The sequence below is a fragment of the Rhinoderma darwinii genome, chromosome 1, assembly GCF_050947455.1.
Source record: "Rhinoderma darwinii isolate aRhiDar2 chromosome 1, aRhiDar2.hap1, whole genome shotgun sequence".
Taxonomy (NCBI): Eukaryota; Metazoa; Chordata; class Amphibia; order Anura; family Rhinodermatidae; genus Rhinoderma; species Rhinoderma darwinii.
The window spans coordinates 337,508,214-337,524,325 of NC_134687.1; the positions used below are offsets into that span (position 1 = coordinate 337,508,214).

A 16,112-nucleotide genomic window follows, 5' to 3' on the forward strand; every position below is an offset into this window, starting at 1 on the left:
GAGAAGCCTGCTGAATACAGCTCGCGTCGGAAAACATTCAGGCACCAGCTGTTTAACCCTTTGATCGCCGCGGTCCGTGACCGCGGCATGATCAAAGGGAACTCCCCTCTTTGATGGCGTCAATGGAAACTCGGTGGGGTGATCTAAAAGCAGGGAGTCCATCTGCAGTCAGCCCTGGGGACCTAGAAAGGACCCCAGGGCTGTCTGTTCAGTTTGCCTGCTGTTAGGGAACACTATGTGCTGCCCTAACAGCAGCCTGTGTTATAGTGACACAATATGATGTATTAGCATACAGGAGTACATTAAAAGTAAAAATAATACAGTTGTAAATAAAGTTATCTCTTAATGCGATTAACAAAAAGTAACAAAATTACTAAATAAATTAAAGATAAGAAAAGTCATTATTTCGCATAAAATATATGTTATTGCCCCTACACTAAATAAAAACAAAAAACCTACACATATTAGGTATCTAAACGACCATAATAACCTGAAAATTTTACCTAATGAGTTATTTAGCGTAAAACTTGAACGGGATAGAAAAAAACAAGAAAAACAATGTTGAGAATCGCTTTTTCCTATATTCACTCCGTAAAAATATTGTCCATCATTTCCAATAGCTCATTAAGAAGAGCTCCTGCCTTGGACACAGGAGTTTCAAGGTTTGAATCCTGACATATAGAATGTCTACACCCAGCTGATTTTAGGCAGGAATGGGAGTGGGAGTTGCCCAGGAGTGAAAATATTTTTCAGGGGCTCCCCCATGCTAAAAAGGTTGAGAATTACTGGGCTAAATGCTATCATCATATATCTGTAACCAATGTATAGTGGAACTCATAAAAGCTTAGCACTGCTCGGAGCAGGATCTAGTATACTTTTTAGTCTTGATCCAGAGATACATATACTACATAGGTAGAATTACGTTGACACCCAATTTAATCTGTGACATTGTCAATTTTTGCCACACCCAGCCATTGCTATAAAGTGCATAAAATGAAGAGCCATGCAATCTCTATAAACAAACTTGAACAGTAGAATGGATCGCTATAAAAAGCTCAGTGACTTTTAGTGTGGCACTGACCCAGCAAGTCAGTTTGTCAAATTTCTTCTATGCCAGACATCTGTTCGTGGTTACAACATGCACAGTCAGGTTCCAAACAGCAAAGTCAGCACAATAAGTTGGGAGCTTTATATATTGGGTTTCCATGACTGGAGGAGCTGCACACAATCCTGAGATCACTATGCCAACTGTCTGCTATAGTGGTGTAAAGCACTGAAATTGGAAATACCTTCTCTAGAGTGATGACTAATGCTTCACCATCTTGCAGTCAGGTGGACAATTTTAGGTTCGGCAAATGCCAGGAGAACACTTTCAGCCTTTATAGTGTAGTGTAAAGTTTGGTGACCAAAGACTAATAGTCTAGGGCTGTTCTCAATGGTTTGGTCTTAGAGCTTATGATGGTAAATCTGAATGCTACAGTATACTATGATATTCTTGTGTATTTTATAAGATTTCAACATTGTGGCAGGAGTGTTGGAAAAACCCTTCATTTTTCAGCATGACAGTGCTCCCATGCACAAAGCGAGATCCATAAAAAAGGTGATTTGTCAAGTCTGTCGTGGAAGAACTTGACTTGTACCTTCACAGAGCACTGACCACAACTCCATCATACCTTAAAGGGGTTTTCCCACAAACACATGTATCCCCTATCCACAGGATAGGGGATACATGTGTTTGATTGCTGGGACCCCCAGCGATGAGGAGAATGAAGTCCCCCAAAATGCTCCATGAGAATGGAGTGCTGGTGCGCATGCTTGACCAGTCCTCTATTCATTTTCATGCTGGATTTTTTGTGGGAAAACCCCTTTAAAGACTATGTATACCTTTGAAGGGCATATTTTTTTTTTTTAAATAAAAAGGTTAGTCAGTGTGATTAGTGCAACTTTCTAAATAGTTTTTATTAAAAATTATTTTTACTTTTGGAGATACAGCTGTTCTATATTCTCTATACAGAGCAGCTGTATCGTTCGCTATGACCTGAATTCGTTAGTTCCGTCAGTTATGAACTTAGATGTGATAGATTAAAGGTGGATACGCAGGACCCGCTGTCATTGAACCCGTCAGTCCCGTGGACTTGACGGGAGCAGGATTTAGCGCTAGATACAGCTGCTATGAATAGAGAATACAGAGCAGCTGTAACTAAAAAACGAAAACAACCTTGTAATATAACAATTTGGAAAGTTGTACTAATCGCACTGACCGACCTTTTTATTTAAAAAAATTGCCTTTCAAAGGTTTACATAGCCTTTAATAAATTTGGATGCTTAATGTTAGCCAGAACTTATTGTCCATCACTAGCTCCTGACCTTATTAAAAGGATTGTATGACATTACAAAAAATGGTCTGCTGTTTTTTTTAAGAAACAGTGCCACTGCTCAGCTCCTTTCACTTGAGAGGGACTACGCTGCAAAACCAGACACAGTCCACGGACAAGTTGCGCTATTTCTGTGAAAATCAGACTTTTTTTTTTTTTTTTTAAATCATTGTACTTAATGAAATGAAGAAAGTTAGTTACAGAAGTAACAAGTTACATACATATATGATTGTTATTAATCATACGATATCAAGCTTATAGATGAAACAATATAAATAAAATTTAAAACAAAAAAGAAGAAAATAGAAAAAAAATACAAACAGTTAATGCCAATGGTGACAATTTATTTCTAGAGTACATGGTTATCTAATGGAATATCTAGTTTATAATTGGTCTGCATAGTTGTGTATAGTTCAAAGATTTAGCGTATAAAGTATTATGTTTTAGGAAGAAAATGTGATTTTGTTATATGGAGAGACCTTAATCTAATATAACCCCTTCAACACCTATGTGGTAAATGGACCCAAATTCCCACAGTCATGTTCCAAAGTTAAGAGCAAAGCCTTCCTAGAAGAGTGGCAGATTGCAGCAAAATGGAAAGGGACTATCACTATTTTATTGTCCATGGTTCTAGAATGAGATGCTCTTCAGGATATTTGGGTGTTCTTAGAATATAATGGTTTGTTTCATGAGTCTAGTTTTTAGGTTTTGTTTATATCACTTTTCTGGCAGACCCTAATTAGAATTTATTTCTAATTTTAGGAGAGAAAAATGCAGAAAGGTATAAAATACGATGAGTTTTTTGGCTCTCTTGTATCTTGATGTGTACAGTACTATAGAATCCACAAGAAAAATGTATCTTCTGACTTAAACTGCTTGTGGCATCAGACTGACGCTGGGTGGTACTGTAGTTATGAGGGTCACTCTAAGGTTAAGTGTATATTACTTCCCTGGGAAGAAAGTTAAAAGTTGTGTTAAGTCATTACTGGCAGGTTAAATATATTTGCAATTATTAATTTAATGGAAGCTGTGATTTAATTCTATATAGGGAGGTCATTGCAGACAAAAAAGTGGATTATTTCAATAGCTCAATGTAGAAATGATCTTTTAGGCATCAGATAAAAGGAGAAATGTTTATATATTTTCTGCACATGGAGTAAGCTTGTGATTGGGAGCACTTGTTACCATAATAAGGATGAAAGAACGCGGCATGTGAAAGGAGAACGTCCTGCTGGGTTTAAATACTTTTCCATCAAAGCATGCCCTTGCACACAGTATTTCTTATATATGGCTAGCACAGTGTTGTTCTTTGTCATTGGCAGAGACTCCTTCAGAGTAAGCCACGTCTCAGAAAAACGCCAAATTGAAATAGTAACCATTACTTGGTGGTACATGGTGATCTTTCTCCCTTCAGGAACTCAAGCAATCCAGGGCCATTTTTTTGAGCTGAGTTAAGGGGGTTATATTTATTGGACTCTGGACTTATCGTACCTTTTAGCTCTGAATTTATCATGTGTTGATTTGAAATGCTTTTATCATTGTTATTAGATTTGATATTTATGTGTTTTTTTTATAACCGATGATGTGGATTTATTATTTTGGTTAATGTCTTAATTTGTTTATATGTTTTATAAAATCTGAAAGACATGTTACTGTTAATGTTATGATATGTACACTGTGATGAACAAAACATTGTTTCCTTAATCATTTTATGATTACTGTATTTTTATTTGGCTACTAATTTTCTAAAACAACAATAGAAATCTGTTTTGGGGGCATTTTTTTTTTTTTTTCCAAAAGCTACATGTGCTGGAATAGTTATTTTTAAATTTCTTAGCCATACTGAACATGCCTGTGTTATTCTGATTTAGAAGATTCCCATAAAGCATTAAAGCAGCCCCAAACCAGAGTTCAGCAGCAATGTATACCACATCCGTATTCCTTCTGGAAGGCTTTATAGGCAGTGATTCAGGAAGAGAGCACTGACAGTGCTGCAAGAGCCCTTAGAAAGTCTAAATGGAGTGAAGCTACTGACTGTCAGATGCCCTTAGAGAAGAAGAGACCCTTCGAGGAAAGTCACAGACTGATAGATGACCTAAGCTTAAGTGCCACTGTCTCACAAAAATGGGGCTTACAATGTCTTGTATGCAAATTCTGGAGGGCTGTTTGCCATTTTTCATGGTATGGTTAAAAGAATTTCCATAAATGAACAGCTGTAAAACTATAATTTGCCTTCCAGGCATTCGGCATTAGGCCTTTTTCACACCACATGAGCAGTAGTCCAAAAAAAATACTTCAGACCAACTGTAGATAATTCTGGAACAGCAACAAAAACACAAATTGCAGGTGTTTTCCCACTATTGGAAGTGAGGCCATATAATTTGATCACTTCATGATCGGTGGGGGTTTGATCTCTTGAATGACAGGTCAGAACTCCTCCCAGCTTTTTCCATGCACAGCAAAGCTCCTATCCACCCACTGTGGAGGGAACTGCACAACAGTTTTATTCAAGTGAATTGGAACACGTTACAGTTCCCTGCACGGCAGCACTCCTGTCCAGATCTGTGAAGGAGCCATAGCACTTACTAAGCACTTTGGCTCATTCACTCTGACGATTAAGTGTCACAGCATTCTACTCTTTACTTCTTATAAATTATTGTGTAGCTGCACCTAATTCATATTTGTAATCTGTGATATTACATAGTGCACCTTGTTTGCTTATGTAGTAAACCCTAAAGATTGCCCAGAGTTTCATTGATCTCCCACTGCCACCTACCTGTGGTCCCGTAATACATGACCTGTATAGAGCAAATCCTTTCATCATAAGAACACAGATCAGTAATATTATGGAGACAGAAATCAGACATACACACTGGGGCAGATTTATCAATTTGTTTATGGCAGTTTCTGCCATAGCGTTCCGTCCCATGCAATATTTATGCAGACCCTCTGTAATGGTGGGGGGGGTAGGGAAACGGACAAGTGAGCCCTAATCTACCCGCCACTCTGTCCCTGCCTACTTGCAACGACCCGCCCTAGGCGACGGGGTACAACTGGGCGGCGGTCCCTGCGCTCAGTAAGTGCATGACAAACACGACAAACAAACAAGGGAATACAAGCAAGGGAAATGGGCAGTTGCTCGCGGAAACACCGTGAGCAACAGAGTAGTGAACGAGCCGAGTCAAGCCAGGAGAGTGCGAGGTACAAAGCGAAAAGCAGAAGAGTAGTCGGTAAGCCGGGGTCTGTATGGAGCAGGATCAAAAAGTAGCAGGAGCTGTACCTGGGCCAGGAAACCTCAAGGAAAGAATTCACAAGCACAGATGGACAGGAAGAGCAGGCTTAAATAGACCGAGGGCGGGAGCTAGCTGAGTCTGGCCAGGTTGCGATAGGCTCTCCCACTCCTAAGCCTGCCAGCCTGAGTGGAGGAAGCTGGTGTCTGTCTCAGGGATGTACACTCAGGTGTTGACTGATTAATTCTGGGAGTTAACCCCGAAGCAGTGCCTGGCAGATCCTTTACAGTACCCCCCCTTTTATGAGGGGCCACCGGACCCTTTCTAAGTGGACCTGGCTTACTGGGGAAACGCAGGTGGAACCTCCTGACCAATACCCCAGCGTGAACATCCCGGGCGGGTACCCAAGTCCTCTCCTCTGGCCCGTATCCTCTCCAATGGACCAGGTACTGGAGGGAGCCTTGGACTATCTTGCTGTCCACGATCCTGGCCACCTCAAATTCCACCCCCTCAGGGGTGAGGACGGGAACAGGAGGTTTCCTCGAGGGGGCCAAGGACGGGGAGCAGCGTTTCAGGAGGGAGGCATGAAACACGTTGTGTATACGAAAAGACGGGGGTAACTCCAGCCGGAAAGAGACAGGACTGAGGACCTCAATGACCTTATACGGCCCAATAAACCGGGGAGCAAACTTTTTGGACGGAACCTTGAGACGCAAGTTCCTGGATGACAACCACACCAGATCCCCGACCACAAACAGGGGGTTAGCAGAACGTCTTCTATCGGCCTGAGCCTTCTGTATGCTCTGGGACGCCTCTAGGTTCTTCTGAACCTGGGCCCAGACTGTGCACAGATCCCGATGAACGACCTCCACCTCGGGATTGTTGGAACAACCTGGAGGTCGTTCATCGGGATCTGTGCACAGTCTGGGCCCAGGTTCAGAAGAACCTAGAGGCGTCCCAGAGCATACAGAAGGCTCAGGCCGATAGAAGACGTTCTGCTAACCCCCTGTTTGTGGTCGGGGATCTGGTGTGGTTGTCATCCAGGAACTTGCGTCTCAAGGTTCCGTCCAAAAAGTTTGCTCCCCGGTTTATTGGGCCGTATAAGGTCATTGAGGTCCTCAGTCCTGTCTCTTTCCGGCTGGAGTTACCCCCGTCTTTTCGTATACACAACGTGTTTCATGCCTCCCTCCTGAAACGCTGCTCCCCGTCCTTGGCCCCCTCGAGGAAACCTCCTGTTCCCGTCCTCACCCCTGAGGGGGTGGAATTTGAGGTGGCCAGGATCGTGGACAGCAAGATAGTCCAAGGCTCCCTCCAGTACCTGGTCCATTGGAGAGGATACGGGCCAGAGGAGAGGACTTGGGTACCCGCCCGGGATGTTCACGCTGGGGTATTGGTCAGGAGGTTCCACCTGCGTTTCCCCAGTAAGCCAGGTCCACTTAGAAAGGGTCCGGTGGCCCCTCATAAAAGGGGGGGTACTGTAAAGGATCTGCCAGGCACTGCTTCGGGGTTAACTCCCAGAATTAATCAGTCAACACCTGAGTGTACATCCCTGAGACAGACACCAGCTTCCTCCACTCAGGCTGGCAGGCTTAGGAGTGGGAGAGCCTATCGCAACCTGGCCAGACTCAGCTAGCTCCCGCCCTCGGTCTATTTAAGCCTGCTCTTCCTGTCCATCTGTGCTTGTGAATTCTTTCCTTGAGGTTTCCTGGCCCAGGTACAGCTCCTGCTACTTTTTGATCCTGCTCCATACAGACCCCGGCTTACCGACTACTCTTCTGCTTTTCGCTTTGTACCTCGCACTCTCCTGGCTTGACTCGGCTCGTTCACTACTCTGTTGCTCACGGTGTTTCCGCGAGCAACTGCCCATTTCCCTTGCTTGTATTCCCTTGTTTGTTTGTCGTGTTTGTCATGCACTTACTGAGCGCAGGGACCGCCGCCCAGTTGTACCCCGTCGCCTAGGGCGGGTCGTTGCAAGTAGGCAGGGACAGAGTGGCGGGTAGATTAGGGCTCACTTGTCCGTTTCCCTACCCCCCCCACCATTACAAAGGTGGCTTGTGAATTTGTAATGGTGGGGGGGGTAGGGAAACGGACAAGTGAGCCCTAATCTACCCGCCACTCTGTCCCTGCCTACTTGCAACGACCCGCCCTAGGCGACGGGGTACAACTGGGCGGCGGTCCCTGCGCTCAGTAAGTGCATGACAAACACGACAAACAAACAAGGGAATACAAGCAAGGGAAATGGGCAGTTGCTCGCGGAAACACCGTGAGCAACAGAGTAGTGAACGAGCCGAGTCAAGCCAGGAGAGTGCGAGGTACAAAGCGAAAAGCAGAAGAGTAGTCGGTAAGCCGGGGTCTGTATGGAGCAGGATCAAAAAGTAGCAGGAGCTGTACCTGGGCCAGGAAACCTCAAGGAAAGAATTCACAAGCACAGATGGACAGGAAGAGCAGGCTTAAATAGACCGAGGGCGGGAGCTAGCTGAGTCTGGCCAGGTTGCGATAGGCTCTCCCACTCCTAAGCCTGCCAGCCTGAGTGGAGGAAGCTGGTGTCTGTCTCAGGGATGTACACTCAGGTGTTGACTGATTAATTCTGGGAGTTAACCCCGAAGCAGTGCCTGGCAGATCCTTTACACCCTCTGTCACTTTTTCAATGTAAATGCATTGATAAATCTGGCCCAATGTTTGCAATAATTGTTTGCTTTTCAAAATAAAATATTGTAATAGAAAAATAGCATCACTTAGTTATTTTCTGTTGAACAGTAAGAAGGTACGCCGAATTTATCAGTGGTGCATGCTGAATGATAAATTTGGTGCATCTAGTTAGACTTTAGACAATTTTTTCCTCCTAATTCCGTAACTGCCATTCACTACTTTTGGGCTTACGGAAGACCCCTTTAATTTGGGCACAATTTTGTGTCCGATTTTTAGCGCATGTTGGCGCAATAAGGCACACATTTTATTTTATTTTTTTAAGTGTCTAGAGAGGTGCAGACATCTGTTCTAATATGAAATGTGCCAAAGTGCGCCAAATTGTGGCACATTTTTTGACAACAATAGTAATTGCAAACATAATCCTATCGGAAAGAAATGTCGGCGGCACTCACCAGCTACAACTGTTCCATTATTTAGAAATTGTTAAAACGCAATAACCATCCGAGCATTAGTGTCTCCCACTGGCCTACAACGGTTTTGGGTGCACACACGCTTTATCAAGGCCTCATGGGAAAACACATCACTCCAAATTATATAGCAATACAACACAGCTTGTATACATACTACTAATTACAAAGTTACTAATTCGTTACAATCAAACAACATAGTACAAAAAGATCATCACCTATTAATAGAATAATGTTCATTATTATGAATCCCACTTAGAATTTAGACAATATAAAATAAACGTTGTAATCAACTGTTCAACTAAAGGAATGATACAAAATCATTCCTCTCATTTAAGCCTAACGGTCCATATGCCTCACAGTTGGACTATAAGAGTCTTTTATGTCTGTCTGCTCCATTAGATGAAGCACATACACGTAAAATCCCAACAATTCATAGTATTTTAGTATTTGTATCATGTACCTCCCGAATATGATTATTAACCAAGGGCATCCTTTTTCAGTCACTAAATATTTAAATAATGGACAAATGTATTTTTTCTAGATAGAAAAATCCACATGGACAAAAAAATGACATACACAAAAAAATTTGACTGACAGGTAATAAGTTCTTTAATTCTATATTCTACACCGCCAATCTTTAGGCGTCCGGTATTTAGCATTTGTGAACAGAAAGAGCAATGACCACTTTGTAAATGCCTTTTGGTGCTGATTGATTTTACCAATTTAAATGATTCCTTATTTCTGTAAATCTACCTCTCACCAACTCACCTCTCAGATATTTACACCTCCTAAAAGATACAATAGATGGTACACATGCACGATCGACGCATTCAGGGTCATCAGCCAAAATATGGCAATTCCTGTGTATATATTGTCTTATCTTATCAGACATTGCCTTATCTTATCAGAGCTGTATTCAAATGAGAAATAAGGCGTTTTTCATTTTATTTTATTATTTTTATTTTTGTAAATAGGCTATTGTCTATCAGCAATGACTATTTCACAGTACCCTCTTGTAAATAGTCTATCCATCAATTCGGTGGACTGTAGGAGGAATTTTTCATATTCACTATTGATCCGGCGACTTCCGCTGAAGTTTCTTTCTATGTGCATATACGTTTCTACAGTCTTTTCTATAGTCAGAACTGGGTGAGACTGAAATTATTATTAAACACGCAGCCCCACAACAGAACAATGATGAAAAAATTGTTGTGAGTGACATTGTTATACATCATTGTGAGGGAGATGTAAAAGATCTTTTATATACTGACATGGCAGCTTTTTGTTCACTCATAGAAACAATCCTGAGGCGAAGTTTAATGAGAGGGAATTAAACATGGACCAGATTAAAGAGAAAAAGGCATATGGCAGATTCTTTACATCATCTCATTTCACTGCGTTGAAAAAAAGCAGGGCTCACTGGTGAATATATGAATATTAATGAGCTACATACTGCGTGTGGCTGTGGTGGCACAACTTGGCGCTCACTTGTGTGGTACCATTAAAGCAGATTCATATAAGCATGCATCAGCACACTAAACAAAGTACTGCTGGAGTATTAGTAAATGTGCTCAAATGTCCAACACTGATGCTCCCCAGCTGTCCTCACCGTACACGTCTTCCTTTACGTCATTACCATGACCGTGGCAACGGTATGGATTAGCGTTCTTCAGTGGCATCTGTAGCTTTTGGCGTTCCCTGCCCTGAAGAAGTTTGGGGACTACTGCTAAATGTTAAATATGGTATATAAAAACTGCTAAGTTCAAACTAGAACATAGTGCAAGCGAAAGTTATATCTTCTGTCACATATAAAAACACATTGAATATATAGTGGAAATAATGCAGCAGACTAAAAGTTCTGAATATGTAATTCAGTTTTGTAAAACTCTAGATATTAGTCTTTCTTTATTCTGTATTGATGTGTGTGTAACATTTCATAGCAAACATTAACAATACAGCTTGAAGATATCGATTTTTTGTAATATAAATCCCTATGTTTTACATAAAGAGATATGAATATGTGGGGTGCAGGCTGGAGCTGTTGAAATGTTCATCTCAGTAACCATTATTTTGGTGGGAGGACATAAGGCCCGTTCTTTTTCAGTTAGCTGAAGCTGATTTACAGTGGTCTTACTCATGCTGCTTTGTAATTCAGAGCGGGCAAGACAACAGTACAGTATGTAAGCTGTGCGGCTGTAGATGTAGTCATTTTTAATGCTTTCTTGGCAATACGCCCCATTCTTCCAACCTATAAGACTTATTTATTACCTGCTAAGTTTGCTAACTATTATTGCCGCCTAGCAGACAGACTTAACCATCTGCCGCTTTTCACAAGATAAAGCCATTTCATTTTTTTTATGTGGTAATATTACTTTCTTTGCCTCTGCAATAGTAGTTAAAAACAAATTACTGGCAGTGTCAACTATCACATTGCCATTTTTCCTTGAGTGGCATTAATTTATGAGTTCTTTTTTTGACGATGGATTATGGCACATAGACCGCTGGTTTCTACTTGCATTTAATGAATGAAGGTCTGGAAATTGCATCATGCGCTATATGCCCTTTTACTCTTGGATTACTGACACAGGAGGTGATTTCACTACCTCCTTGGATAAACACCTTTGTGCTGTCCCTCCTGTTTCGTAGTCCGTTTCATCCACAGAACACTAGGGCCGATCCTACACTTGATTGCTGCGTGGAACGGTTGATGTACTAAGTTTCCTGCTGCAATTAGTGGGAGTTTATTTGCCATGGCGAAATGAATAGCTAATTCTGTATACTTTTTACTAAATGATCCCTTCAGATGTGTTTGCAATTACAAAAAAAACAAAAAACTAAAAGTTGTACAAAGCCTTTTCTCTCTTTTCCTTGCTAAGAGAAACCCTGAGGGTGCCATTATGTTACTATTCCATACAAATTACTCTTGGGTTCCAATAATGAAATATAGACAGACCTAACGTGTAGAAATAAGTTAAAGTGAAATGTAAAAATGTATTATGTTTTGAAAGCTAAAACTTACATTTTGTTTTTTTGTGACCATAGAGCTCTCGTACTGCTCGATCAGAGGAGGACCGTGACACTCTATGGGATGCTTGGGGATCATGGAGTGAATGTTCAAGGACATGCGGCGGGGGAGCCTCATATTCCCTACGGAGGTGCCTTAGTAGCAAGTAAGAATTAACAGTTTTTCTTTATATAGAGGATTAATTTTACCCTAAGCATCTCTCAATTGCTCCAAGACTTTCTGAGTTTGTTAGGTATAGTGGGGCTGACTTTGTCATTTGGCTCAAAGTGCAACTTTTGTGTACTTTTATTTCAAAGGCTCTTGACATATCGTTAAAATCGAATTCATCTAGTATAATTTATATTTTATATTATAAAATCTGACAGATTGTCTTAGGTTAACCCTCCATTGACGCTATGTGGCTGAGATTGCCCAGTTGTAAATGTATTCGTAAATCAGCATATGGGCAAGGGGCTGATAGCGTGGAAACAGGGGCCTACAGAAAGAGAAAAAAATGGCACTGGAATCAGGGGGAAGGCAAAAATGTAGGTATGGCCAATTCAACATCTTGAACTCTTAGTCATGTTCCTTAAACATTCCTGAACAGTTTTTGCAGTGTTGCCGGGTGCATTAGTTTGCTAAAAGAGGCCACTGCCATTAGGGAATACCGTTGCAATGAAGGGGTGTACTTGGTCTGCAACAATCTTTAGGTAGGTGATACGTGTCAAAGTAACATCCACATGAATGCCAGGACCCAAGGTTCCCAGTAGAACATTGCCCAGAGCATTACACTGCCTGCACCAGATTGCGTTCTTCCCATAGTGCATCCTGGTGACATCTCTTTCCCAGGTAAGTGACGCACATGCACATTGACGGACGTCCACATCATGTAAAAGAAAACAAAATTCATCAGACCATGCCACCTACTTCCATTGCTCTATGGTCAAGTTCTGATGCTCAAGTGCCTATTGTAGGTGCCTTTGGCGGTGAAAAGGGGTCAGCTTTCGGCATTCCGTGGTGTTCACCATTCTATTCAAATTCGACCAGATAAAGGCCTGAGAGGGACCAAAAAGTCATAATATCTGGATACATTGATCTGTTTTATCTATTCATTGGATGGAATATATGCATACTTCTTATCTGCATATGTTACAAGGAAGAGAAATCGTTGCATTAAAATACGGTGTGCTGCGGATTACTTTTTAAAGCATGGGCACTCTGATCAGTCTATGACTACGCATCCAAAAAAGCAGCAATCTGTGATGCACTGTTCTGACACCTTTCTATCATAGCCAGGATTCATTTTTTCAGCAATTTATGTGTTGTCAGAGCAGATAGGCTAACCTTCGCTCCCTGTGCCCGTGACCCTGTTGCGAGTTCACCATTTGCCCTTCTTTGGATTACTTTTAATAGGTTCTAACCATTGCATAACAAGGCTTACTGTTTAGGAGATGCTCCCACCCAATTGTCTAGACCTTATAGTTTGGTCCTTTTCAAATTCATTCTTGCGCTTTGCCATTTTTCCTGCTTCCAACACATCAACTTCAACTTGCTGCGCTGCCTATCATATTCCACCCCTTTGCTTGCTATTCACGTAGCCTGTCAATGTTTTTAATGTTATGGCTGAACAATATATATATATATATATATATATATATACATACAGTACTGTGCAAAAGCTTTAGGCAGTTGTGGAAAAATGCAGCAAAGTGAGAATGCTTTCAAAAATAGGAGTGTTACTAGTATTTTTTTTAATCAATTAACAAAATACAAAATGAATGAACAGAAGAGAAGTCTAAATCAAATTATTATTTGGTGTGACCACCCTTTGCCTTCTAAACAGCATAAATTCTTCTAGGTGCACGTGTACAAAGTCATGGATTTTGAAGGATCATAGTCAGGTGTATGATTAACCAATTATACAAAATAGGTGATAATGATCATCATTTTCATATGTATGAAACACAGTCATTAACTCTGAGGTGAAGAACAGCCAAACTCTTCTGCAAAGGTGAGGTTGTGGAAGACAGTTTCATGTCACAGACAAGATGGCAAGACTAAGCACAGCAACAAGACACAAGGTAGTTATACTGCATCAGCAAGGTGTCTCCCAGGAAAAGATTTCAAAGCAGACTGGGGTTTCAAGATCTGATGTTCAAGCTCTTATGAAGAAGCACAAAGAAACGGGCAACGTTGAAGACCGTAAACGCTGTGATCGCCCAAGGAAACCTAGTGCGCAGATCAAAGACACATCATGCTTACTTCCCTTCCAAATCGGAAGATGTCCATCAGTGCCATCATCAAAAGAACTGGCAGAAAGTAGGTACATCCATCTAGTGTTCGGAGAAGTCTGGCCAGAAGTGGTCTTCATGGAAGAATTGCGCCAAAAAAGCCATACCTTCGACGTGGGAACAAGGCAAAGTGACTCAACTATGCACAAAAATATAGGAACTGGGGTGCAGAAAAATGGCAGAAGGTGCTCTGGACTGATGAGTCAAAATTTTAAATATTTGACTGTAACAGAAGGCAGTTTATTTACAGAAGGGCAGGAGAGCGCTACAATAATGAGTATCTGCAGCAACAGTGAAGCATGGTTGAGGTTCTTTGCAAGTTTGGGGCTGCATTTCAGCAAATGGAGTTGCGGATTTGGTCAGGATTAATGGTGTCCTCAGTTCTGAGAAATACAGGCAGATACTTATCCATCATGTAATACCATCAGGGAGGCATCTGATTGGCTCCAAATGTAACAACATACAGCCAATGTCATTAAAAACTATCTTCAGCGTAAAGAAGAACAAGGAGCCCTGGAAGTGATAATATAGCCCTGACAGAGCCTTGATCTCAACATCATCAAATCTGTCTGGGATTACATGAAGAGAGAAAGATTCGAGGAAGCCTACATTCACAGAGGATCTGTGGTTAGTTCTCTAAGATGTTTGGAACAACCTTCATACCGAGTTCCTTAAAAAACTGTGTGCAAGTGTACCTAGAAGAATTGATGCTGTTTTGAAGACAATGGGTGGTCACACCAAATATTGATTTGATTTAGATTTATCTTCTGTTCATTCACTCTGTATTTTGCTAATTGGAAAAAAAAAACTATAAACACTCCTTGAGGCTCACTTGAGGTGGAATAAAAAAAACTATGGTTTCGTGTGTGTGTGTGTATATATATATATATATATATATATATATATATATAATATGCATGTTAATCAGAAATGTCAGAGATAAATAAATCGTTCACAGAACGCTCGTTCTCGATCATTGCCTGTGTAAACCGGGAGATGTGCTGCCGACATGATAGAAATGTATGAGGACGAGCCATCGTAGTAATGAGCGCTTGTCCCCATACATAGCTCCTTGTGAAAGGAGCAAATGAGCGCCGATCAATGAGCAGCCTTGTGGGCCGTGTAAGAGGAACCTTACATACAAACACTTATATTTGTACTATGCTGTAGGCAATGTGCAGTGCTCTCACATCACAGGACTGTGCCATTCCGCCACCCAAGGGTAGAGCACTTCTGAGTTGGAAGCTTAATAGGGGATCCATTTCTATACAGACTAGAGTATTTCTGTAACATTTGTTTTTTGTATCATTTATATTCTTAGTAAAATGCAATATGTCATTAAATCATTTCTATTGTAGTTTCACCTTTGAACATAATTTTACAGTTTATAAATAGAATAAAAAATTAAATGGGGATTCAAAACTGCAACTTCCATAGGAATGAATGGACAGAGCTGCACACAAGTTAGGTAAAGCAATGTATTTGTAAAGGAACTGACATTTTGTGTAAATTATATCTACTGTATATTAGGGCTGTACATATCCCATGAGCCAGGTAGTCAATGTTCCTGGAAATGTACATCTGATGCTTTCCTTTTTGGGCTGGTTCCTTTTGATGTATTGACCTAAGCAATTAATTGCGCCTGCAATAGTCTATTTGGCTCCGGAAGGCTCTAGTATTTTACCCATCTCCAATCTATATGTAAAATAAAAATGGTGTTCAAAGGTCAACCTACACTTTGTTAGTGCTTACATTCAGGATTTCCAGTCTACAATGTATTTTTAACTTTTACCTTACAATTTGGCAACTTTACATACTTTGTGTACAAGCACAATCTAGGACAGTGCTTCTTAATGTTTCATTATTTCTACTGAAAATAACTACATCAACGTAACCCCAAGACTGTGATCGTGCACTGTCTGCACTTATTGGAAGCACAGCATGAAGACAGTGCAAGTACGCCTTTGTAACATGGCGTTTACTCCCTTAAATACACGTACCACAGTTTGAGAACTAGGGTCGCGGAGACTTAGGATCAGGAGGCCTGGAAGCAGACACTGACCTTTTTGAAAAACTCTATCGCTTTCATAGAA

At 41.1% G+C, this 16,112-nt stretch overlaps 1 protein-coding gene across 3 annotated transcripts in view; it reads left to right on the forward strand.

The window, feature by feature from the left end:
• The window catches only part of ADAMTSL1 (ADAMTS like 1), a 341,136-nt gene that overhangs the window by 66,128 nt on the left and 258,896 nt on the right, over nt 1-16,112 (forward strand). For all 3 annotated transcript variants that reach the window (XM_075825670.1, XM_075825676.1, XM_075825684.1), the window contains exon 2: nt 11,767-11,894. In XM_075825670.1, coding sequence (XP_075681785.1) covers nt 11,767-11,894 — 128 coding nt within the window. The remainder of the gene's footprint in view (nt 1-11,766; nt 11,895-16,112) is intronic.